Source organism: Dendropsophus ebraccatus, unplaced genomic scaffold, assembly GCF_027789765.1.
Source record: "Dendropsophus ebraccatus isolate aDenEbr1 unplaced genomic scaffold, aDenEbr1.pat pat_scaffold_432_ctg1, whole genome shotgun sequence".
Lineage (NCBI taxonomy): Eukaryota > Metazoa > Chordata > Amphibia > Anura > Hylidae > Dendropsophus > Dendropsophus ebraccatus.
In genome coordinates this window covers 85,125-107,327 of record NW_027210042.1, presented here as the reverse complement: position 1 = coordinate 107,327, position 22,203 = coordinate 85,125, and the positions used below count along the sequence as shown (strand labels likewise).

The 22,203-nt window shown below is 43.7% G+C and overlaps 1 protein-coding gene across 1 annotated transcript in view; it reads left to right on the top strand.

Moving 5' to 3' along the window:
* The first annotated feature begins 842 nt into the window (after positions 1 to 842).
* The window catches only part of LOC138776561 (alpha-actinin-3-like), a 54,103-nt gene continuing 32,742 nt past the window's right edge, over positions 843 to 22,203 (top strand). The window contains 1 exon segment of the mRNA XM_069956141.1: positions 843 to 1,190. Within this exon segment, the coding sequence (XP_069812242.1) occupies positions 1,059 to 1,190 (132 nt within the window). The 5' untranslated portion in view covers positions 843 to 1,058.

Here is a 22,203-nt window from a genome sequence, read left to right as displayed (position 1 = left end):
CTGTGGTCACACTTGTCTCACTAGGCCAAGGATTCCTGGTGCTAGCCATTACCAGCATTTGCAGAGGTGGCATCCTAGGTGGGTGCCCATCCTACCTACCCCTTGGCCTGGCACTGCAATGGCTGTTATAGGGCACCATGGTGAAATCTATGAGGGCGCTGCTACACATTGGAGGGTAATTTATTGTGGGTATATTGGAGCACAACCTATATATTATGGACCGGAATAGTTGAGCTCATAGCACCATGACCACCTGAAGCAGTGATCCCCCCCCCAAGCTCTTACGTCATAATATGTTATACGATCTGACAGGTTAGGATGAACATTCATTATTATTCACATACCTCACGCGTACTTTTAGGTTGGATTTGCGACGTTTCCCAGATAACACCTCTTCTGTATCAGAGTCACATACTTGCTATTTCGAGGGGTGTATTTGTTTTACTGCTACGGCTATTCTTGGACACTGAAAGTGCTAGCAGTTGAAGTGTACGCCGGGGGAAGACAGCGAGGAGAGAGAGAGGTCTATTTCTGTCTCTGTGACATCATGGCAGATGTCACATACAGTAGCCTTGAGGGATCTCAAGAACTTGGGAGTTACAAAGTGAAGCAGGTGATACGGACCTGTAAAAAAAAAGAAAAAATGATATTACTAATGGGCCGGGATGCAAAATAAGTGTAATAACCCTATAAAAAACTTTTGTCCAAACTTTTTGACAAAGTCTGAACTCATAGGACGGATCAACTAGGAGGGGTTTGGTTAGACCACCCACTCACCATTTATGGCTGCCTATCTGACCACATGGTACCCAGCTGATGGTACTTATGGGCAATAGGTCACGTGTATTTTTTTTGACCAGGGACAGCAGGCTGGTGAGGAGGAAGCAAGCAAGCAATTCGGAGAGAGAGAGGGGATTCCTGGTTAGACCTCCCTACTACCTTCCACTGCAATCCATCTATTAAGCCATTACCTGCTGGCCGGGGGCTGCAGGAGCCTGTGATCCCAAAGTCGAGACTACCGAGAGTGACAACGAAACAAGGGAAGGGAGAGCGCAAAGATGACGGCCATTGACCCCCATCTACAATATGCCAACTCGTACACTGTGGCAGAAGAAGACTACATGCACCAGGAAGAAGATTGGGATAGGGACCTACTCCTGGACCCTGCATGGGAGAAGCAACAAAGGAAGGTAATGTCTTGTGGACTTTATTCTTATTGTTTCATAGGCGTTAAAGGGCAATGCCGCTTTTATGGTCTCTCGGCACAATGGTGTTAATAGTAGCTAACAGCATTGACAACTGACTAGGTCTGTGTGCTAAGCAGTCCGCCCAGCTGGCCTGTGAACAGGTGCCCACCCCACACGCCTGGCTCCCCTCCCCGACATTCGCCTGGCTCAGGATGTTCCACTCAGGCTTTTTTTGGAAGGAGTGGGCTCAGCAAGAGTGCTGGATTGTTTTTCATTCTCTAACCAGCCCCTTCATTTTAGTTGGGAGAGCTGCAAGGTGATCCTTGTAAGGGAGGGGGTGGGAAAGGAGGCCCCGCATCTGTGGTTTTAGGAGCAGCTGGTCCCTTGTAATAACCCTGGTATGGTTGATGCCTTATAGGTTGGTGACATTTTCAGTAGAAGGTGTCATCATTAAGCGGAATGTATGAGGAGGGCGATCAGGTGGCGCGCTGGAGACTTTATGGTTGGGATATGACTTCAACGTACAGATATAGAGGCCGGCCTGGTTATCGAATCTCTAGTGACATCAGCCCGGTCACTTTATCTTCCCCATGTCATAAATGTTTGGCACGAAACCATGTTTGCTTTATATCAAATGGAGGGTGACCTCTAGTTTTCCATCGACATAATCAATATAAGGTTTGCTGGCAACACCTATAACACTGGAGCACTGTCCGGACTACAATAGGCGATCTGCTAAAATGCCAAAGCGATAATTGGAGAAACAATGTTAATAATGACTGCCCTGTAATCTGAATAGATCACATTACACACAGAATTTAGCATAAAGCATAAAATGAACAAAAATTTTACCTAAATAATAATAATAAAAATAATAATAATAATAATAATAATAAATATTATAACAAACGTAATATTAATACTATTTCATTACCAAAGATGGATATCTGCAGATTATCTATATTAGTATCCTCTATATTTCCAGATAATTTCCAATTTTATAGAAATGAAGAGGAGGCAATGAAATGATACTATTTGCGTTCCCACTTTCCAGTAGAGCCCTGTCGCAAATGTTTTTAGCCCCTAGAAGTCAGGAGTTTGAACTGAAAAAACATATTCTCTTGTTTACATACAAATTTCAGAAATATCACAAAAAGAGCAAAGAAAAAAAAAGTATTCCTTCGCTATTCACAAATAAATGACCGAGAATATTCGGAATGAAAAAGGTACAATAAGAAACCGAAAGGGAAAGAATTGCATTAAAAATTACACAACTGTATTTGGTTCGTATTTTCATACAGAAGTGTGAATGAGGCCTATGAGGGGTGGACAAAGAAATTTCATAATTCCTTTAAATTATCTATCTATCTATCTATCTATCTATCTATCTATCTATCTATCTACTTACCTTCTATCTATCTATCTATCTATCTATCTATCTTCTATCTATCTATTATCTATCTATCTACCTATCTATCTATCTATCTATCTATCTATCTATCTATCTATCTATCTCCTATCTATATATCTCCTATCTATCTATCTATCTATCTATCTATCTATCTATCTATCTATCGCATTTCTATTATATATCTCTCATATCTAGATATGGGAAGACTACTGAGTAACATGAAAAAGCTCTATTCTATCAAAAACAGATATCTCTCTATCTATCTATCTATCTATCTATCTATCTATCTATCTATCTATCTCCTACCTATCTATCTATCTTCTATCTATCTATCTATCTATCTATCTAATGCTGGGTTTACACGGAACGATAATTTGCCCAATCGAACGATTAACGATTTTGAAGCAACAATTTGGTTTTTATAACGATCAGCGTTTAGATGGAGAAAAATCGTTAGAAGATTCGTAAGAAAAGTCGTTATTGCGATAGTTTTTAAGATCGCTTAAGCCCACCTTTTACATAGGGTGAATCTTGGAAAGACTGTTTACACAAAGCGATCTGCGAATTTTTAGCGACTGACGAACAACGATTTGAGAACATGTTGAAAGATCAAAATGAACGATTTTTCGCTCATTGCTTGATCTTTTGTTGTGTTTACACGGAACGATTATCGCTCAAATGCGATTGTTATTGCGAAAATTTATCTATCTATCTATCTATCTATCATCTGTCTTTCTATTGATCTACCTTTCTTTCAATCCCTCTATAAACCAGCAGTCCACCAGTCTCGGCAGCTTCTGGATGTAAACAATCATTTTCCTTCACTATCAGAGGTGTTTCCATTATAAAACCAAGCTTCATGTACGTGCACATATTTGTAATGTCGGACTGACCCACAAGAGGACTGAAGAATCCTCCGGTGGGCCCCCAGCTTTGGAACCTGCAGGAACACTGACTGACATGTTGTTTCTCACAGGTTCTTCATTGGTGGGCCCCCAGGATCATTTCCTCTGGTGGGCCCCAGATACCCCAGTCCGACACTGCATATCTATACAAGCCTATATGTCTCCATGGTTACAGACTACACACTGGTCTGATCTTGCAGTCAGGCATTACTCCCTTCTATTTTCGGGGGGGCGGGGGGGGGGGGAGTTACATTTCTGTGACATTTTTCTTGTAATTTTTTCCACCACAACAATTGCATAAAAAATACATAACGCACAAAACACAAAAAGTGACCTTATTTTTGCATAATTTTAGATTATTGCAAACAAATAGAAAACTGGTAGAGAGATGTAACATTTTACTGTAAGATCAGACTATACAGTTTGTTTGTTTGTAGTCTGTAACTATGGCAACAAAGCTGTACGTATCCTTTAAGGCCCAGACTTTTCATTACACTTAGATTAAAAAAATGTTTTCCCTGTCCTGTGACCGTTTCGATCTTTAAGGGTTATCTAGCACTTTTTATATGTTGCTGCCCATACATAAAATATGACACCATCTTATACTTACCTCTCCATGCTCCCCTGGTGCCCTTCTGCATTGGCTCCGGTGTCTCCTGCTGACCACCAGTTACAACCTGCTCAGCCAATCATTGACTTAGATGGGACAGCGCTGCGGGCAGTGACTGGCTGAGCAGGTTGTCACTGCCCATAGTTTCTCTGCGGAAGTGGCGGTGGCTGCGGTCAGTGGGGGACACCGGAGCCAATGCAGAAGGACACAGGAGGGAGTGTGGAGAGGTAAGGATACATTGTTTATTATGTTTTATGTACGGGCATTTATGCTATTTCTGTAGGACAGGGGCAGGGGAACCTTGGCTCTCCAGCTGTTGCAATATTACAACTCCCATCATTCCTGGACAGCCAAAGCTTTAGGTTTGGCTGTCCAGGCATGATGGGAGTTGTAGTTTTGCAACAACTGGAGAGCCAAGGTTCCCTACCCCTGCTATAGGACATGCCATTTACATGTGGTAGGTTGGGGCCTTTGACAACCTTTCTGGAGAAGAAGTTGGCAGGTGACTGCTGCTAGTAAGTTAAGATGCGGGGTAGTGTGTCCCACGCATTATCTAGGGAAGATACAGAAATAACCAAGCGCAAAGGTCAGAGGAGGTGAGACCCCGGCCTAATTTCTATCATACGCCATGGCTGGGCAATAAAGGTCTTTGGCTGGTATATCTGCTCCTTTGAAAAAATATTATTTATACAGTAGTTATATATATTGCTCCTATATCCAGATATTTTAGGAGTAATGTTAGTATAGTGTATAGCACCACCTACAACTTTTCTTTAATAGCTGTGTAAAGGTGGACACTCATGCTCACAGCAAACAGGCCAATATGTCCCCAATGAATGAGCAAATGCTTATTAGTCTGCGGATCTCATCGTTTTAGAAACATAAAAAAAATCTTCGGCTATACATCTCATCCCCACCGCCATCGTTATGTAATACCGGCTGTTGTTTGGCCTCAAACTGACAACCGAACTAAAAGACGACCATCAAATGGCCAAGTAAACACTAGAATGTTAGGCCATGAAAGAAGTAAAGGGCCACACAAATGAAAGATAGTCGAACCATGTAAAAGACTCCTTAACGCGAATGCACCATCAGCTACATCGCTTTGTTTTTTTTTTATATTAACAGACTGGAGCCTTTTTTTGAACCGCCGCCTGGTTCCTGTGCATGGCGCTGGTCTATTCCCAAGCACTGGCTCAGTACGGAGCAGCCCCCAGTGTGATGAAACCCCCTCCCCTCTGTGACATGGCTAGAATAAATGGAGCTACATTACAGCGGGAAGGGGTGATAGTCACACTGGGGGCCAGCGAGCCTACCTCCAGGGCTTCATGCCCTTGGGAATAGACCAGCGCTGGGCGTGGAAATCAGGGAGCAGTTAGAAAAAAGGATTGCGCCACCTACATCCCAGCGCCGGTCTGTTAATGTAAAAGACCCAAAGCCATTCGCTATAAACAAGCACCCATCTACACGACTGGCACTTGTTTGGTAAATTTATCAACCATTCTAAAAGAACCCTTAGGGCCCCATTACACGGAACGATTATCGTGCGGAAAATCGTTATATTGTTCAAATATAAACGATAATCGTTCTGTGTAATTGCAGGCAACGATCGAAAAATTGTTCATGTGTTGTTGATTGTTGATTTAGATCTGAACCTAAAATCATTGTTAATCGTTCGCTAAGCGTTCGCTGTAATTCCATTCCATTGCATTTGTTCGCTAATTGTTCAGTGTAATTGCACATTGTTCATTCTTTTGTTGGGATCAGATGGAATAAAAGATCACAGTAACGATCGTAGTAAAAATTGTAACTAATGACCATCGTTCCATGTAATATGGTGAATGACTTCAGGTTAACGATAAACAATCCCGTTCGCGATCATTTATCATTAGTCATTTATTATAAAAAAAATTGCTTGACCTAACAAGACCCTTAGTCTTGCTTCTCTCTCTTCTCCACCAGGAATATGGAGGGATATGTGGAGTGGTGAGCCTCCAGATGCTGCTCTTGGATAGCATCTCTGATATTTACTGATGTCGACACGGTAAAGGCTCTCATACACATTAGGAAAAATTTGTTGGGATCACTGTAGGCCTGGCCAACTATTGAATGTGTATAGGGGTCTCCCGATTCTCCCCCAAGAGATGGTGTCAGGGTAGAGAAGGATCAGGAAGATATACTCTGGTGTTGGAAGAAGAATTCATAGGTGACAGCTTACTCAGCCTGCTAGATCTACTAGGTCACACCCAAAGCCTTGGTAGTTCAATGGGCCAGCTGAGATTTGTAGTGCTTCACACTAGTACGGATGGGTCACAATTAGGGATGAGCGAACCTGGAGCATTCTCGAGTCCATCCGAACCCGAACTTTCGGCATTTGATTAGCGGTGGCTGCTGAAGTTGGATAAAGCCCTAAGGCTATGTGGAAGACATGGATATAGTCATTGGCTGTATCCATGTTTTCCAGACAACCTTAGAGCTTTATCCAAGTTCAGCAGCCCCAGCTAATCAAATACCGAACGTTCGGGTTCGGATTGACTCGAACACGAACCCGGTTCGCTTATCTCTAGTCACAATAGCTAGAGTGAAGTCTCTGGTCATTGGGCACTCCTCCATCAACTAGCCAATGCTACCTTGAAGAGCCCTTAATGTCAAGCATACATTTTTTTTGTAAAAAAGGTTAACTGCACATTCACATTTAACTCCAACAGCCTGTTCTGTCCCATAGGCAAACACAAGCTAGGACCTATGTGTAGACATTATGGTCACCAAGGCAGGAAGACAATGACAGCAAGAGAGAGGAAGGCATTAAGACATGGAAGTGGATTGTAGAAATTGGTAGTTTGAAAAGCTGTCTTTTAGGCTATGTTCCCAGCTCTTAAAGCGAATGTACCCCTAAGTACATCACTTTGTGTTTTTTACATGAATAGACTGCGGCAGATGCCGATGCTGCGATCCTTTCTTTGAACTGCCAACCGGTTCCGGCGCACGGCGCCGTTCTATTCCCGAGCGTCAGCCCAACATAAAGCACTGGTGTCGGGTCACTGGCCGCAAGTGTGATGAAGCCCCCTCCACTTTGTGATGCGGCTCCATCAAGTTCAATAGAGCCGTGCCACAGAGGGGAGGGGAGAGGCGGGGCCGCCACCAGTGCTTCAAGCTGAGATAGACCAGCACTGTGCAGTTCAAAAAAGGACCGCGGCACCGCCATCCCCGCGCCGGCCTGTTCATGTAAAAAACACAAAGCTATGCACCTAGTGGTACATTCGCTTTAATATTGACACCTGTAAATAATGATCATGGCCCATAAAATAATGTATAACATCCAAATGGTCCAACACAGCAAATGTAATACCTAAAAATGTTAACTTCGAAAAGCCCAAAGCCTCCCTGTGCCATAAAACAATAAATGAGCCATACTTGTCCCCGTCCTACTGCTCCCGCTGTGCAATCGTCAGGCCTCGGTTGTGTTCCCATTCTACCGATTCCACTGACATCCCATTGAACTCCGTGATTGGCTGAGCAAGGAGGGGTAAGTCAGCTGAAGCCGGAAGGGCGGAACACAACCGGGGCCGTACAATTGTTGCTCTCACCTTACTGCGGTGACCATGATGATACTAAATCTTGCAGATTTAACGCCTTTTAATGGTGAAAAAATTATGTCATCACACTTAGGATGCAAACAAAAAAGCAGCAAGGAATCATGTGAATATATGACTCTTTGGTTTTTCCCACTTAGGCCATGTTCACACGTCGTAAGAGACCGGCCGTCCCGTGACCCCGCCAGGTCTCTGAAAAGATAATCCCAGCCGGTACTGCAGTACCAGCGGGATGATCTCTCACGCTGCAAAGTTCTGATACGGGCGCATCTGAGCACGCCCACATCACAGCAAACTATGAATAAACTACTTCATAGTGTGCACTGACAGAGCTAACATGTCAGTTCTTTGCGGCACCACCAGTGATCCCGGCAGGAGCGTGCATGGATCCTGACCAAACTGCAAAGCCAATTTACATCTCCACTTTCTTTCATTCACATCCTCTCAAACTCAACCCAGCTCTTTTAGTGCCTTCAACAATCCGAGATGCGTCCTTGGTAGGCCACTGGTTATTTTCTCATATGAGAGTGTAAAAACCAACATGGCCGACACTTGGGAAAGGTAAGACCCGGGAGGGAAAGGAGGAGGTGTTGATTATCTCATGAAAATTCATGCCCCCCTATTAATAAAGGACAAAAAATGATAACCTTCCTGTGAATAAACACAAAAAACAAAGAGATATAATATAAAGCAACTAGACTCATGATCCATGTTTGATCATCGTTACTTACACAATTCTTTTATTGTCATAAATTCAGGCCTCCACTATGATGTGTCCATCACTGTGCGAATGGAGCCTAACTCTGTTAATCACATTTTAAAGTGGCCAACTTCACATTTTTTCTTCACACATCTGTTTTACAGCTTCAAGTCCTAAGATCTCCGTACACCTTATATATTTGTCAGCCATACCCGCCGCTCGCTGGGTAAACTGTCCTCAGCTATCTCTGGCAACCCATAGAAGCTTCCCAAAAATAAGACAGCGCTTTACATAAATTTTTTCTCAAAGTAGGCACTATGGGGGAGATTTATCAAACTGGTGTAAAGTAGGATTGGCTCAGTTGCCCCTAGCAACCAATCAGATTCCACTTTTCATTTTTCAAAGAATCTGTGAGGAATGAAAGTGAAATCTGATTGGTTGCTAGTTTGGTCACACCTGATTGGTTACACCAGTTTGATGAATCCCCCCCCTCCCCGATGTCTTATTCTCAAATTATGTCTTATAAGACATCCCCCCTGGACCTCCCTGTAATACTCACATCCTTGCAGCGGGACCAAGAGGGCATCGGGGCAGCAGGACATGCGTGACGTAAGACAAGCATGTGCGTCAAGCGTGTGGCGGGACGTGCGAAGGATGTGGGGGCCTTGTATGCCGGCTGTGAAGATCCATGAGGGGATTAGGTGAGTCCCGGGTGGCAACAGGCGACCTTACTCGGCGGTGCCCTAGTTTAGAGTAGGGGTGCATTTTTGGGGGGATGCCTTACTTTAGGCTAGTTGGTATGGTAGTTGGGGTATCTTATTTTAGGAGGGCGTCTTATTTTCGGGGAAACACAGTATGTGCCCCACCACTCCATTCTGATTGGAGACGAAGGTCCATGTTCTTTAGATTATGAGGGTCTCAGCATTCAAACTCCCCCCTGCTTACATAGTTGGGGCTGTATTTACCTATTTGCCTATGGTAGAAGTTGTGGAGGCCTCATGAGGCTCCATGGGCTCCTCTTTTGCATATTCATGTTTCCCAGGGGGCAATGCACCTAGGACTTCACTGCATTGAGCGCTTTCACTAGCAGCCGGCAGTGTTGTCATTTGGCTGGTCTCCCTGAGTTCAGCAATCTGTTTCTCCTATGGTAGAAGTGTTACAGAGGCTCATGCTACGGCCTGGAGGAAAAATTCCCCTCATTTGGTTGCTGCCACATGGTTCTCAACCGCTGCAAAATTGACCGGCAGACTTGTGGTGGCAGCATGCTCATTTTGTGGTGGATTTGTGATTGATTTCTTTGTTCAGATGGCGGTGTAGTTTATACTGCATATTTGTGAACAGAGTATATTTAGTTGAAGAGCCATGGGCAGCCTGAGCTATATATATGGCCCTGGGTAGGGGATAACTTTGCAGGTCCCTTTACTTTGCCTATAGATGAGAGGGTGATGGAGGCCTCTGGGAGCCACTTATCCACTACTTATAGCAGTAAACACACACGTCTGGGTGACAGCTATATAATACTAAGTACACACCGAAAGAAGAAACGCATGTGAGAATATAGGACTGCCATTTCCATATATCACCATTATAACTGTCATTACCATAAGGTATTCCTATATGGAATTAATCCTTTAATTGGCACCGGCATGTGATATATAACATGTAAAACCTCCCTGGTAGCTTCAGTGCGCGAAGTGTGAACCGTCACATAGCTGAGGTGTGAAGACTTCTGACAGATGTATCTAGGACATTGATCGTGTATCCCAAATATGTACCAGCTATCTATATTTAACCTGGTTACATAGGGCGCATTCATTTACACGCTTTACTGCATGGACGTTCACCCCCACACAGCTGATTTTCTAAAGAAAACAAGATGCTTCACCCAACATGCCTTTATATCAGGTTACAACAACTCTGGAGGTCTATATTACCAATGGGACATATGGAGAATATGGTGGCTATATTATTTTGCAGATGTGGCATCAATTCATGAAATCCCAGAATAAATAGCTGGAGATGTGTCGGAAATTTCTTACACGTTGCATAGCGTATTAGGTCACATTTGTTTACTTGCCAAAAAAGGGGGTCACAATCTGAGGTTAGGTGGGGGAAGATCGGACACAGTGTCCGAAAATATTATTTTACTGAGTAGTAGATGATTGAAACAAACAGTTGACAAAGGCGAGAAGCCGAAATGCGCCCTGTAAAGTTTTTTTGTTTCACTTATGATGAAATGATACAATAAACACTTCAAACTGAATTGGTGACTGCCGAGAATTCTATGAATATATTACGTGGGATTTGTTCTCATCTACGAGCACCACCCACCGCCAGAGTGCCGAACCTGATTGTGAATAGAGATCAGCATATGTCTATCCTAAAATAAAAATAGTCCCCTCCACAATTGTCCCCACACAGTAGTTGCCCCCCACTATTGCCCTCACACAGTAGTTGGCTCCATTAGTGCCCCCACTTAGTGGTTAGTCTCCATTGTTACCCTCAAACAGCAGTTGTCCCATATAAGTGCCTTTACATAGTAGTTAGCCCCTATTAGTGCCCCCACACAGTAGTTGTCCCCAACACAGTAGTTATCCTTCATTGGTGTCCCCATAAGTAGTTAGTCTCCTTGAGTGGCTTAAAAAAGGCAGAAAAACATTTGCGTCTAGCGCAGACAAGCCAAGTCAAGAATTCACCTCTCAATTTTTCATGAGGTTTTTCCCAATCAATCAGTGTTTTAAAAAACTAACTAAAAATCAATCTGTATCCAAAAACTAACTAAAACTGTATCCACTATACTAGATGGGTGGATTTTCTTGCCAGAAACATTTGAAATTTTATTTTTTACAAAAACTTTATAGACATTTACCAGGGAAATAAACATTTTTGAAAAATAAAAAACATGGATAGGCCATGAATGTGTGATCAGTGGTGGTGCAGTCCCCCGAATCCTGACTAATCAGTATGTTGTACAATAATATTCATGGTCTCCCCTAAGGATCCCTGGGACGGCAGTAACTAGTTTGGTTAGGGGTTTGCTCATAACAAATCATGACAGTGTGTGGTATGTGTGATATGTGTGATATTCTGACTAGAGCGAACCTGGAGCATGCTGGAGTCCATCCGAACCCGAACTTTCGGCATTTGATTAGTGGTGGCTGCTGAAGTTGGATAAAGCGCTAAGGCTATGTGGAAAACATGGATATAGTCATTGGCTGTATCCATGTTTTCCAGACAACCTTAGAGCTTTATCCAAGTTCAGCAGCCCCCGCTAATCAAATGCCGACTCGAACTTGAACCCGGTTCGCTCATCTCTAATTCTGATCCATGTCTGGACTTTATCACACAGCATTAGAACTTTACATTGTGTTTATAACTTTTGTCAGTTATTACTGTTAAATTGTATTATGGTAGTATTCAACCAGGATTGACATGATTTCATTACAACTGACATTGAGCAATATCTGTAACAGCAAAAAAACATTCATCATCAGTAGTGGTATCTTTCAAAAATAAAAAGGCTGCTTATTGTAGTGCTGCCATTTTACTGACTCTCCAGCACTGTGCAAGTGCCAGAGGGTCATTGTGATCATACATATAGGCTTAGCGATCATAGTAACTGGTTGGCAGCAGTGGAGTATAATAGGGGCGTTCTGGGCGGCAGCCCGGGGCCCTGAGCTCCTGGGGGGCCCATGACCACCCAAAAAGACTTATACTTTCAGTGGTGTACTGTCTCCTGGCTACACTTCCACCATGATTTGCAAAAAAATCACAGTTTTTTTATTGCAATTTTGCACATCATGACATTATCTATACTGTACTATGAACGCCAGGCTAGTGCCGCCATAGTTACAGTGGGTTGGGGGGCCCAGGCTTGGTGTACAGCTCGGGGCCTATGGTAAAGTTAATCTGCCCCTGCTGGTTGGGGTGTTAACAATGTGTGGTGGACAAAAAGATCATAGAAACACCGGGACGTGGCCACATTTGGTGTCAGAAGGGGGATGCCAGTGATGTCATCAATAGTTTTTTTCTGGATGCACACATGCCTGGGTCTTTGGAAAATAACATGTCTGCCAGTGCATTATAGCTAAAGGGGATTTGTCATCACTTTTATGTTTTCATCAGAGGCTTCTGCCTGCCCTGCCAGCCACCAGATCTCCTACTGTATCCAAACAGGAAGAGATCTGTCAAGGGTGGTATGGCAGGGAGAGGTTTTCAGGGACCACCTTAATGTTTATTGGTTTAGACAGAACGAAAGTGAAGACAGTTTCCCTTTAAAAACGGTAATTTAAGTAAAATGTCTTTAAAGAGAACAAAAAAGAAAAAGTTGGACAAACAAACTTAATAAAATGTCATATGACAACAGTAATTCTGGAGGGATTCAAAGCTCTCCATACATTAAAATGGGTGGACCTCAAACTTTCAGGTTCCTGGATTGATCATTATGGTGCTGTGAAGTTGCCAAACCTCTGGAGGCACATTAAGGCCATAATGTATTCGAAAAAATCACTTTAAAGGGGTTTTCGAATTAAAAATAATCGGCCGATAATCATTCGGTGTAATAGGGCCTTAAGTCTAAAATAACAGGACTGTGACCAACAAAGTGATATTTCTTAGGGTCTATTTACACAGAAAGATTATCTGCCAAAGATTTGAAAGCCAAAGCCAGAAACAGACTATACACAGAGATCAGGTCATAAAGGAAAGCCTGAGATTTCTCCTCTTTTCAAATCCACTCTTGGCTTTGGCTTCAAATCTTTGGCAGATAATCTCTCAGATAATCTTTCTGTGTAAATGGACCCACACAAGATAATTTATTGGAACCTGAAACAGCCTCAATTTAAACCAGGGATGGGGAACCTTCAGCCTTTCAGCTGTTTCAAAACTACAATTCTTATCACGCCTGGACAGTCAAAGCTTCGCTATCCAAAGGTTCCTCATTCCTGATTTAAGCAATAACACAGCAATGGATGTTGAGAAAGAGCGAAGGAGGAAATCTGTGAAAGTCCCAAAGCTTGGACCCCAGGGATGATACAATGATTACATATGGTATTAATATTTAAGGTGGGCGACTCTTTTTGGTGTTCTGTGTAGGCAGTGTCAGACTGGGGTATCTGGGCCCCACGAGAGGAAATGATCCTGAGGGCCCAAAAATGAAGAATTAGTGAGAAACAACATGTCAGTCAGTGTTAGTGCAGATTCTAAAGCTGAGGGCCCACCGGAGGATTCTCCAGTACTCCGATGGGCCAGTCTGACACTGTTTGTAGGCCATATTCATTACACACAAATGATTCCCTATGTAAATAAACATGAATCAGGTATATTGGTGATGCAGAGGATGTTAGTTTTTGAACCGTCCACATTGAATTTTTAGAATCAGTTGACGTTTAGTTTTTTTTTTTTTATTCAGTTGTAGTTCAGTTGTTTTTTTTTCAGTTGTATTTTTCTGTCAGTTGAAACAAATGACTGTAAGGAATCGAGTGCTTTATTTGACTCTCTAGTGGCGCTCAGTACTGTGGTAACAGATAAGGTATATGCTGAAAGATAGCAGACAGTTGGCAAGGCTATTATTAGCTGTTGGGATTTAAAGACACAGCACCCGTGTGGCAGGACTGCATCCTGTATATAGAAACAGGTGGTAAAACCCTGTTGTAGACTGTTTGTGTTGTGTTAAATGGATTTACAGACATCTCCACTGACCAGCAACTCTTTTAAACAGAAATTATGTGCGGGTGGGTAGGGTAGTAATAGTAGCACAGTATGGAGAAAGACGGACAAATCAGAAGATGTGCAGTGTTTAGGGGTGGTGGTAGTAGTAGTACAGTATGGGACATGATGGATAAGGCTGGAGATGTGCGGTGTGTAGGGTTGGTGGTAGTAGTACAGTATGGGACATGATGGATAAGGCTGAAGATGTGCGGCTGTGTAGGCTAGTAGTAGTAGTAGTACAGTATGGGACATGAGGGATAAGGCTGGAGATGTGCGGTGTGTAGGGGTGGTGGTAGTAGTACAGTATAAGACATGATGGATAAGGCTGGACATGTGCGGCTGTGTAGTAGTAGTAGTAGTACAGTATGGGACATGATGGATAAGGCAGGAGATGTGCGGCTGTGTAGTTGTAGTAGTAGTACAGTATGGGACATGATGGATAATGCTGGAGATGTGTGGTGTGTAGGGGTGGTGGTAGTAGTACAGTATGGGACATGATGGATAAGGATGAAGATGTGCGGCTGTGTAGGGGTGGTGGTAGTAGTAGTACAGTATGGAACATGACGGATAAGGCAGGAGATGTGCGATGTGTAGGGGTGGTGTTAGTAGTACAGTATGGAACATGACGGATAAGGCAGGAGATGTGCGGCTGTGTAGGGTGGTGCTACTAGCAGTAGTACAGTATGGAACATGACGGATAAGGCAGGAGATGTGCGGTGTGTAGGGTAGTAGTAGTAGTACAGTATACAACGTGATGGATAAGGCTGAAGATGTGCGGTGTGTAGGGGTAGTAGTAGTACAGTATAGAACATGATGGATAAGGCAGGAGATGTGCGGCTGTGTAGGGTGGTGGTACTAGTAGTAGTACAGTATGGGACATGATGGATAAGGCAGGAGATGTGCGGCTGTGTAGTTGTAGTAGTAGTAGTACAGTATGGGACATGATGGATAAGGCTGGAGATGTGCGGTGTGTAGGGGTAGTAGTAGTAGTACAGTATAGAACATGATGGATAAGGCTGAGGATGTGCGGCTGTGTAGGGTGGTAGTAGTAGTACAGCATGGGACATGATGAACAAGGTAAGAGATGTAAGGCTGTGTATGGGTAGTAGTAGTAGTAGTTTGGAATATGATGGATAAAGCAGGAGATGTGCAGCTGTCTAGGGGTAGTAGTAGCAGCCATCATATAAATAGATTCTTCTGAAACGAATAGCAAAAGTTTCAGATTTGCTGAGTTTCCAAAATTTTAAACAAATTTTGATTGGTGCTGAATTTAATTAGTTGATCTCTAATTTTTAATTTTCCAGACATGTGGAGAAGTTCTGCACCATTGTCCAGCTGATGCAGTCAGAATGGCTGAGGAGGCTGCCATGTAACAATTTAGGCTCACAGTCTATGAGACCTGGAAGGCCCCATTGGGTTGCACTGGGAGTCATCCGTCCATGTCACATGACACAGCTGGGAGCTGGGGGAGTTTACCTGTCACTAACTTTCAAAATTTAAATCAACAGTATATGTGAAATAAAACAAGTTTTTAATATAAATTCATTATTATTTTTTAGTTATCATGCTGTAAAACAAGGCTATACTTACCAGAAATCCAGGTTCAGTCTCCTGAAGATTTTTAGTCTTGTGTTGGTTAAAAAAACAGACTAAACCAAAGAATTTCAGCCAGTACAGAGAGTCACGGCTCAATGTGTCAATCAATCACATGACTACCTTCTCTGTGATCGCTCAGATGGCCTGGGGAAACACAGGACTTCCTGTGTTTAGACTCTCTGGGAAAAAAAAACTGTCAGAACACAGGAAGTGCCGTGTTTTCCATGATAACTAAAAAAAAAAATAATTAATGTAAATTGCAAACTTGCTTTATATCACATCTACTGTTGATTTAGGTTTTAAAAGATATAATGACAGACACACGTTAAAGTGTAACTGTCGTTATAATGTTCTAAATCTACAGTAGATGTGATATAAAGCAAGTATGCCATATACATTCATTATTTTTTGCTGTTATCATGCTGTAAAACAAAGTTGAACTTACCAGAAATCCAGGTCCGGTCTCGTGCAGGCACATTTTCTGACTTGCGCTGGTTGAAAAAAAACAGACTAAACACAGGAATTCCGGCCAGTACAGAGAGTTACAGCCTAATGTCACATGACTGCCTTCTCTCTGTGAGCGCTCAGATGGCCTGGGAAACACTGGACTTCCTGTTTTCTGACTATTTCCTATTTTTTGAGGGAAAAAAAACAGAAAACAATAAGTGCTTAGTTTTCCATAATAGGATGACAGTGACACTTTAAGTATGTGGTACACATACAAACTTTGCTTAGTAGGGGAAAAAATCTTTAAAATTTAGAGACAATTATAGAATTCTATCTGAAAAAAATAACCCCGCCTCAATCCAGAAAAATGCCCTCAACCATTTGTATAAGGGTGGGAGACCACTAATGAATGTGGACCCCAAAAAATTCAGCTATGTTCCGAAGTACTGTATGGCTGCACCTGCAAAGTGTATCTGTACCTCACATAGGTAAAATAGGTAAATCGTTTACTGGGCCTATTACACGGCTCGATAATCATTTAACAAGGGCTGCATGGACATCGTTAGCTATGTCCTTGCAGCCCTTGATTAAACTGTATACATTACTTATCCATGCTACAGGGCTCCTCTTGCGCTCTGCTTCTCATCGGGTCCCGCGTGCTGCAGCTCCAGAGCGGCCTGTCTCATCAGTGTGGAGCAGGATTCTGGCTAAGTGGGAGCAATGCCTAGTAGAGCCATAAGAGAAACAGATTGCTGAACTCGGGGAGACCAGCCAAACGACAACACTGACGGCTGCTAGTGAAAACGCTCAATGCAGTGAAATCCTAGGTGTCAGTGTCACTGTCATTTGTAAAAACATTTGTCATGTCATAGAGACGTCATAGAGGCACGTTAAAAGTTTTGATCAGTCCAAGTCTGAGTGTTCAGACTGTACCGATCGGGAGAACAAGTTAAAGGGGTTATCCAGCGCTACAAAAACATGGCCACTTTTTCCCCTACTGTTGTCTCCAGTTCAGGTGCAGTTTGCAATTAAGCTCCATTTACTTCTATGGAACTGAGTTTCAAAACCCCACCCAAACTGGAGACAACAGTAGGGGGGGGGAAAGTGGCCATGTTTTTGTAGATGCTGGATAACCCCTTTAAGCATGGTCCTCTTCAGGCTCTGTGTCACGTGATCAGTCGGGTTCTGATTGACAATGTAAGTGTACGGAGTCTGACTGATATCACGTGACAGGGAGCTGGGAGAGGACCACGCTTAGCTCGTTTTTCTCCCGGTTTGTTCTTCCAATCGGTGCGGATATGAACACTCAGACCCCGGACATGTCAAAAGTTTTTACAAACGATGGTGAGACTTTAAATTTAGACCTATTTCTCTTAAAGTGGTTGTACGGCAAGCAGAAGACGGTTAAAGCGAACGTACCATCAGGTACCATCGCTTTACTATCACCCATGTATAGAACGGCACCAGCTTCGGGAAGCCGGTGCCGTGGTCCGTTTCTTGAACTGCGGCCCGATTCCCGTGAATGGCGCTGTTCTATCCACGGATACCGGACCTGCACTGCAGGTCGGCGTCATAGAGGGGCGGGGGCTTCCTCCCCCCTCCACCTCCAATTCTTCAGCCCCGGTCCGTGGATAGAACAGTGCCATACATGGGAACCGGGCTGCGGTTCAAAAAAAGGACCGCGGCACTGGCTTCCCCGCCCCGGCGTCATTCTATACATGGGTAATATTAAAGTAAATGTACCTGATGATATATTTGCTGTAAAGCTTTCTGTTTGCCAAACGTTTTCTCTCTTCTGAGACACGTGTGTGTGTGTGTGTGGGGGGGGGGGGGGGGAGGGTAGACAGAAATAATTTACAATTATTGCATATAGGTGAAACACTTTTGTAAACACAATATTGAAGACACAGTGCAGCTAGTGGGCATTGCGTGTGTACATAGCTTTTTCCCGCAGGCAGTGACTAAGAGCCCTATTCCACCGGACGATTATCGTTCGCATAATCGTTAACGATTAACGATCTCAAACGACCGCTATTGTCGAAAGACCGGAAAACATTCACTCATTTTCATGGAACGATAATCGGTACTTATGATCGTATTTGCGATCGTTTTTTCCGCGCTATTTCTTCGCTTTTGCGTTCATATCTACAGCGAACGACCGAACGATGTATTATTCAATGCGAAAAATTTGTGGACGTTTTGCAAACTAGCAACGATAAAAAGAGGCCCAGGTCTTATAAAGCGATCAACGATTTCTCGTTCGGTCATCAATCGTTAACTGCAATTCAACCGAACGATTATCGTTTAGATTCGAACGATTTAACGATAATCTGAACGATAATCGTCCGGTGGAATAGGGCCCTTAGCTCTGCATCCCCCTCCCCCGCACTTCTTGAAAAGCTTATTTCTGAGATGTTGGATCAAGTGAGCACTGGGCAGCAGAAGGCTTAAGCTACCTTCTGGACAACCTGGGAAAACCCAGCAACATTCTAAAGCCCCATAGAGAAGAATGGAGCACTGGCTGGGCACACACTGTGCTCCCCATTCATATGGGGGACTCCATTCTTGTGATCTGATGTAGGGAACCCCCATGGATCAGCTTAAACACTGAGATCACAAATGTTTTATACCGTGATGGCATATAGCTAGGAAATAAATTATGAGATGGGAATCCTCCTTTTAAGCAAATGCCATGCAACATCTCAACTATCAGGAGTGCACAAAGACACAAAACATAAGAAAAGTTTGTGAAGGTGGTGGATTAAAATATATAAAAAAAAAATTACCCAAAAAAAAGTGTCAGATCACTAGACAAAGCTAAGTAGTGTAATCCCCAAGGTCAGGAGGCTAAACATTGTGTCATCCAGGACTTTCCATTACATAACAGGGAGATTGCTGGCTGTATGTGATGAAGGCGAAACATTCCATAAATGCCTGTAGCACATGGCTTACAAGTATGCGGTAAGATATATGGTATATATATATATATATATATATATATATATATATATATATATATATATGTGTGTATCTATCTACAGCATATATCAGTTGATAGAAAAAAACAGATGTGACATCACGCATGCAAGCAAAATCAGCTCATATGTTTTTAAGTCATTGGTCACACCAACTAAGTTCCTGACCCTGGGTCTTGAATTTATTAAAGGGGTTTCCACATGGCATACAGCTGATCGGCAGGGGTTTTGGGTGTTAAAGTGACTCTGTACCCATAATCTGCCCCCCCCCCCCAACTGCAAGTACCGTCAGATAGCTGCTTTTAATCCAAGATCTGCCCTGGGGTCCAATTGGCAGGTGATGTAGTTATTGTCCTAAAAGACAACTTTTAAACTTGCAGCCCTGTGTCAAACTGGCGTGGCCGAGAGTGTCGGTGCCCTAGGCCTGCAACGCCCATCCGTTCCTACTCCCCGCCTTCATCACCATCCCTGGGTAGGATTTTTCCTATTAATCACTTGTCTGATCACTGCACATGTGCTGGATCGTGCTGATTAGCAGAAATACTGTCTGGGACATTCCTAATGATGAAGAGGGCGGGGAGGAGGGACGGAGAGGCAGTGCAATCCTAGGGCACAGACACTCTAGGCCACATCAATTTGACATAAGTTTAAAAGTTGTTTTTTAGGACAATAGCTGCATCACCTGCTGAACGGACCCCAGGACAGATCTTGGTTTAAAAGCAGCTATCTGACAATACATGTGGTTTGGGGGGGGGGGCTAACATTGTGGGTACAGAGTCGCCTTAAGGTTCCCATACACTTTAAACTTCTGTTGGTCAAACCCACTGCTCGTCAGTATAAAGCGTTTGACTCCTCAACAGTTGATGATGGTGGAGATAGGTGTCCGGCATGATGGAAAATCACTGCCCAACCTCTTTATTCTCTGAGAGATAAGCTGCAGCCAGGGCAGTCTCCCTGTACAGTGTTGGAAAAGTGTGTAGAGAAGTGTGCAGCTGATTGCTTCTCTCACAGCTCTCTGTGCAAGAGATCCCATAGACATACCGTTGGCGCAAAGTCCAACAGGAGCTCAGTCCAATAGATAAATAGGGTGGTGGGTGCACCAGCAAAACCAGCAATCCAAACTTTATCACGCATGTACATTTGGCGTCTGTCATGGTGACATAACACAGAGTCGGTGACCACTCAGACCTCAACTGATCAAAATTTTTGTGTCTCTAGTAAAAAGGTTCCTTTAGAACATGGCAATTTACTAGAAACACCACCTACCTGTCCATTGCTGCTGTATTGAGGTGAATGAGGCTGCAATACCAAACATAACCTGTGGACAAGTGTGGCGTTGTTTCTAGCAAAAAAGCAGCCATGTTTTTCTAATCCAGTACAACCCACTTAACTAACAGGCTGTGGATGTGGTGTCACATTTTAATATCACGATAATTAAATGGATAAACTTATAAATAAAAGACGTCTTGTAAAGCGCGCCAGGCACTGACTGTGTAATAAAAGAGGCTCATGGGACGGGGATGTAATCCGAGTGCTTTATGGAGCATTAGTCGAGCCTCATCTGGAATATGCTGCTCTGGGCATGGATCATAGAAGGGAACAAGTGGAGTTGGAAAGGATACAAAGAACAGCAAGTGATAAGGGGGATGAAGGATCGTAGTTATAAGGAAAGATTACGAGGATGGAACCTATTTAGTTTTAAAGGGTTACTAACATTTCCGGTAAGTTTTGACAGGTCATCAGACATGTTTAAAGTTACAGATCACAGCGGGTGTCACTCCTGATGTAAGAAAATTCAACTTGTTTTCTCAATAGAATAGAGTGATTGGCACGCACTGTCATGCCATTCCCTTGGCTGTATGTAAGGATCACAGCTGGCGTCAGGGGCGAGACCCGATGCAATCAGTTATTTCTGACATGTCTGATGTCATAAAGATAGGAATGTCCAATAGCATCTGTGGTGAAATCAAATCCAATATTTTATTCACATGATCAGGTACAATGAAGCAACATTTCCACCCTATGGGCCTGTGTGAAGCATGGGAAATAGACCAATACGGTCAAAACGTTCTTCACTGTTTGACCCACCCTCAGAACACGTAGAGGTACTCCATCCATCTGAAGAAGAGAAAACTCAGTCTCCAGAAGTAATAGGGATCCTGTACTATAAGAAGAGCTTTAAATTTGTGGACTAGATACATCAGGAACAGGAACATTAATGTGTATCTGTCTCTTTTTTAAAATGTTGACGTGTCGTAGAGGCAAATTAGAACTTTTAATCGGTCGAGGTCCCAACCTATGGCTAGAATGAGCAGGGAGTGAGATGGGCGGATGAATACTTCTCTCCCCATTCTCTGCATGCAACTTCGGGTCCTATTCCATGGGCCGACCAGGGCCCGATCAATAATTCAAACGAGTGCTGATCTAGGTTACTGGGCCTATTCCACGGCCCGATAATCGATTAGCGAGGGCTGCAGGGACATCGTTGCCGATGTCCTTGCAGCCCTTGTTAAACACCATACATTACCTAACCATGCTGCAGGTCTTCTCCTGCACTCCTCTTCCTCCTGGTCCCGCGCGCAGCAGCAGCTTTGGTGCGGCCTGTCTGAGCTGACAGACTGCTTAGCCAATCACTGGCCGCGGTGGTCCTGGCCAGTGATTGGCTGAGCGGTATGTCAGCTCAGACAGGCTGCACCGAAGCTGCTGCTGCGCACGGGACCAGGAGGAAGAGGAGTGCAGAAGAAGACCTGCAGCATGGATAGGTAATGTTTGGTGCTGCTGAAATCGCCTGCCACACATTGCTATTCCACACAGCGATGCGTGGTGGATGCCCGATGATTTCATTGGCTGATCGTTGTCTTTATGCCACGAAACGGTAATTGGCCGAATCAGGCCGATTCGGCCGATTATCGCTCCGTGGAATAGGCCCCTTAGAGAGTCCAATAGACTTACACTTAGGGTCCTATTCCACGGGCCGAGCAGGGCCCGATCAACGACGTAAACCAGCGCCAATCTGCTACATCGGCGCCCGTTTATTCCACGGCCCCGATGATCGTGAAGCAAGGGCTGC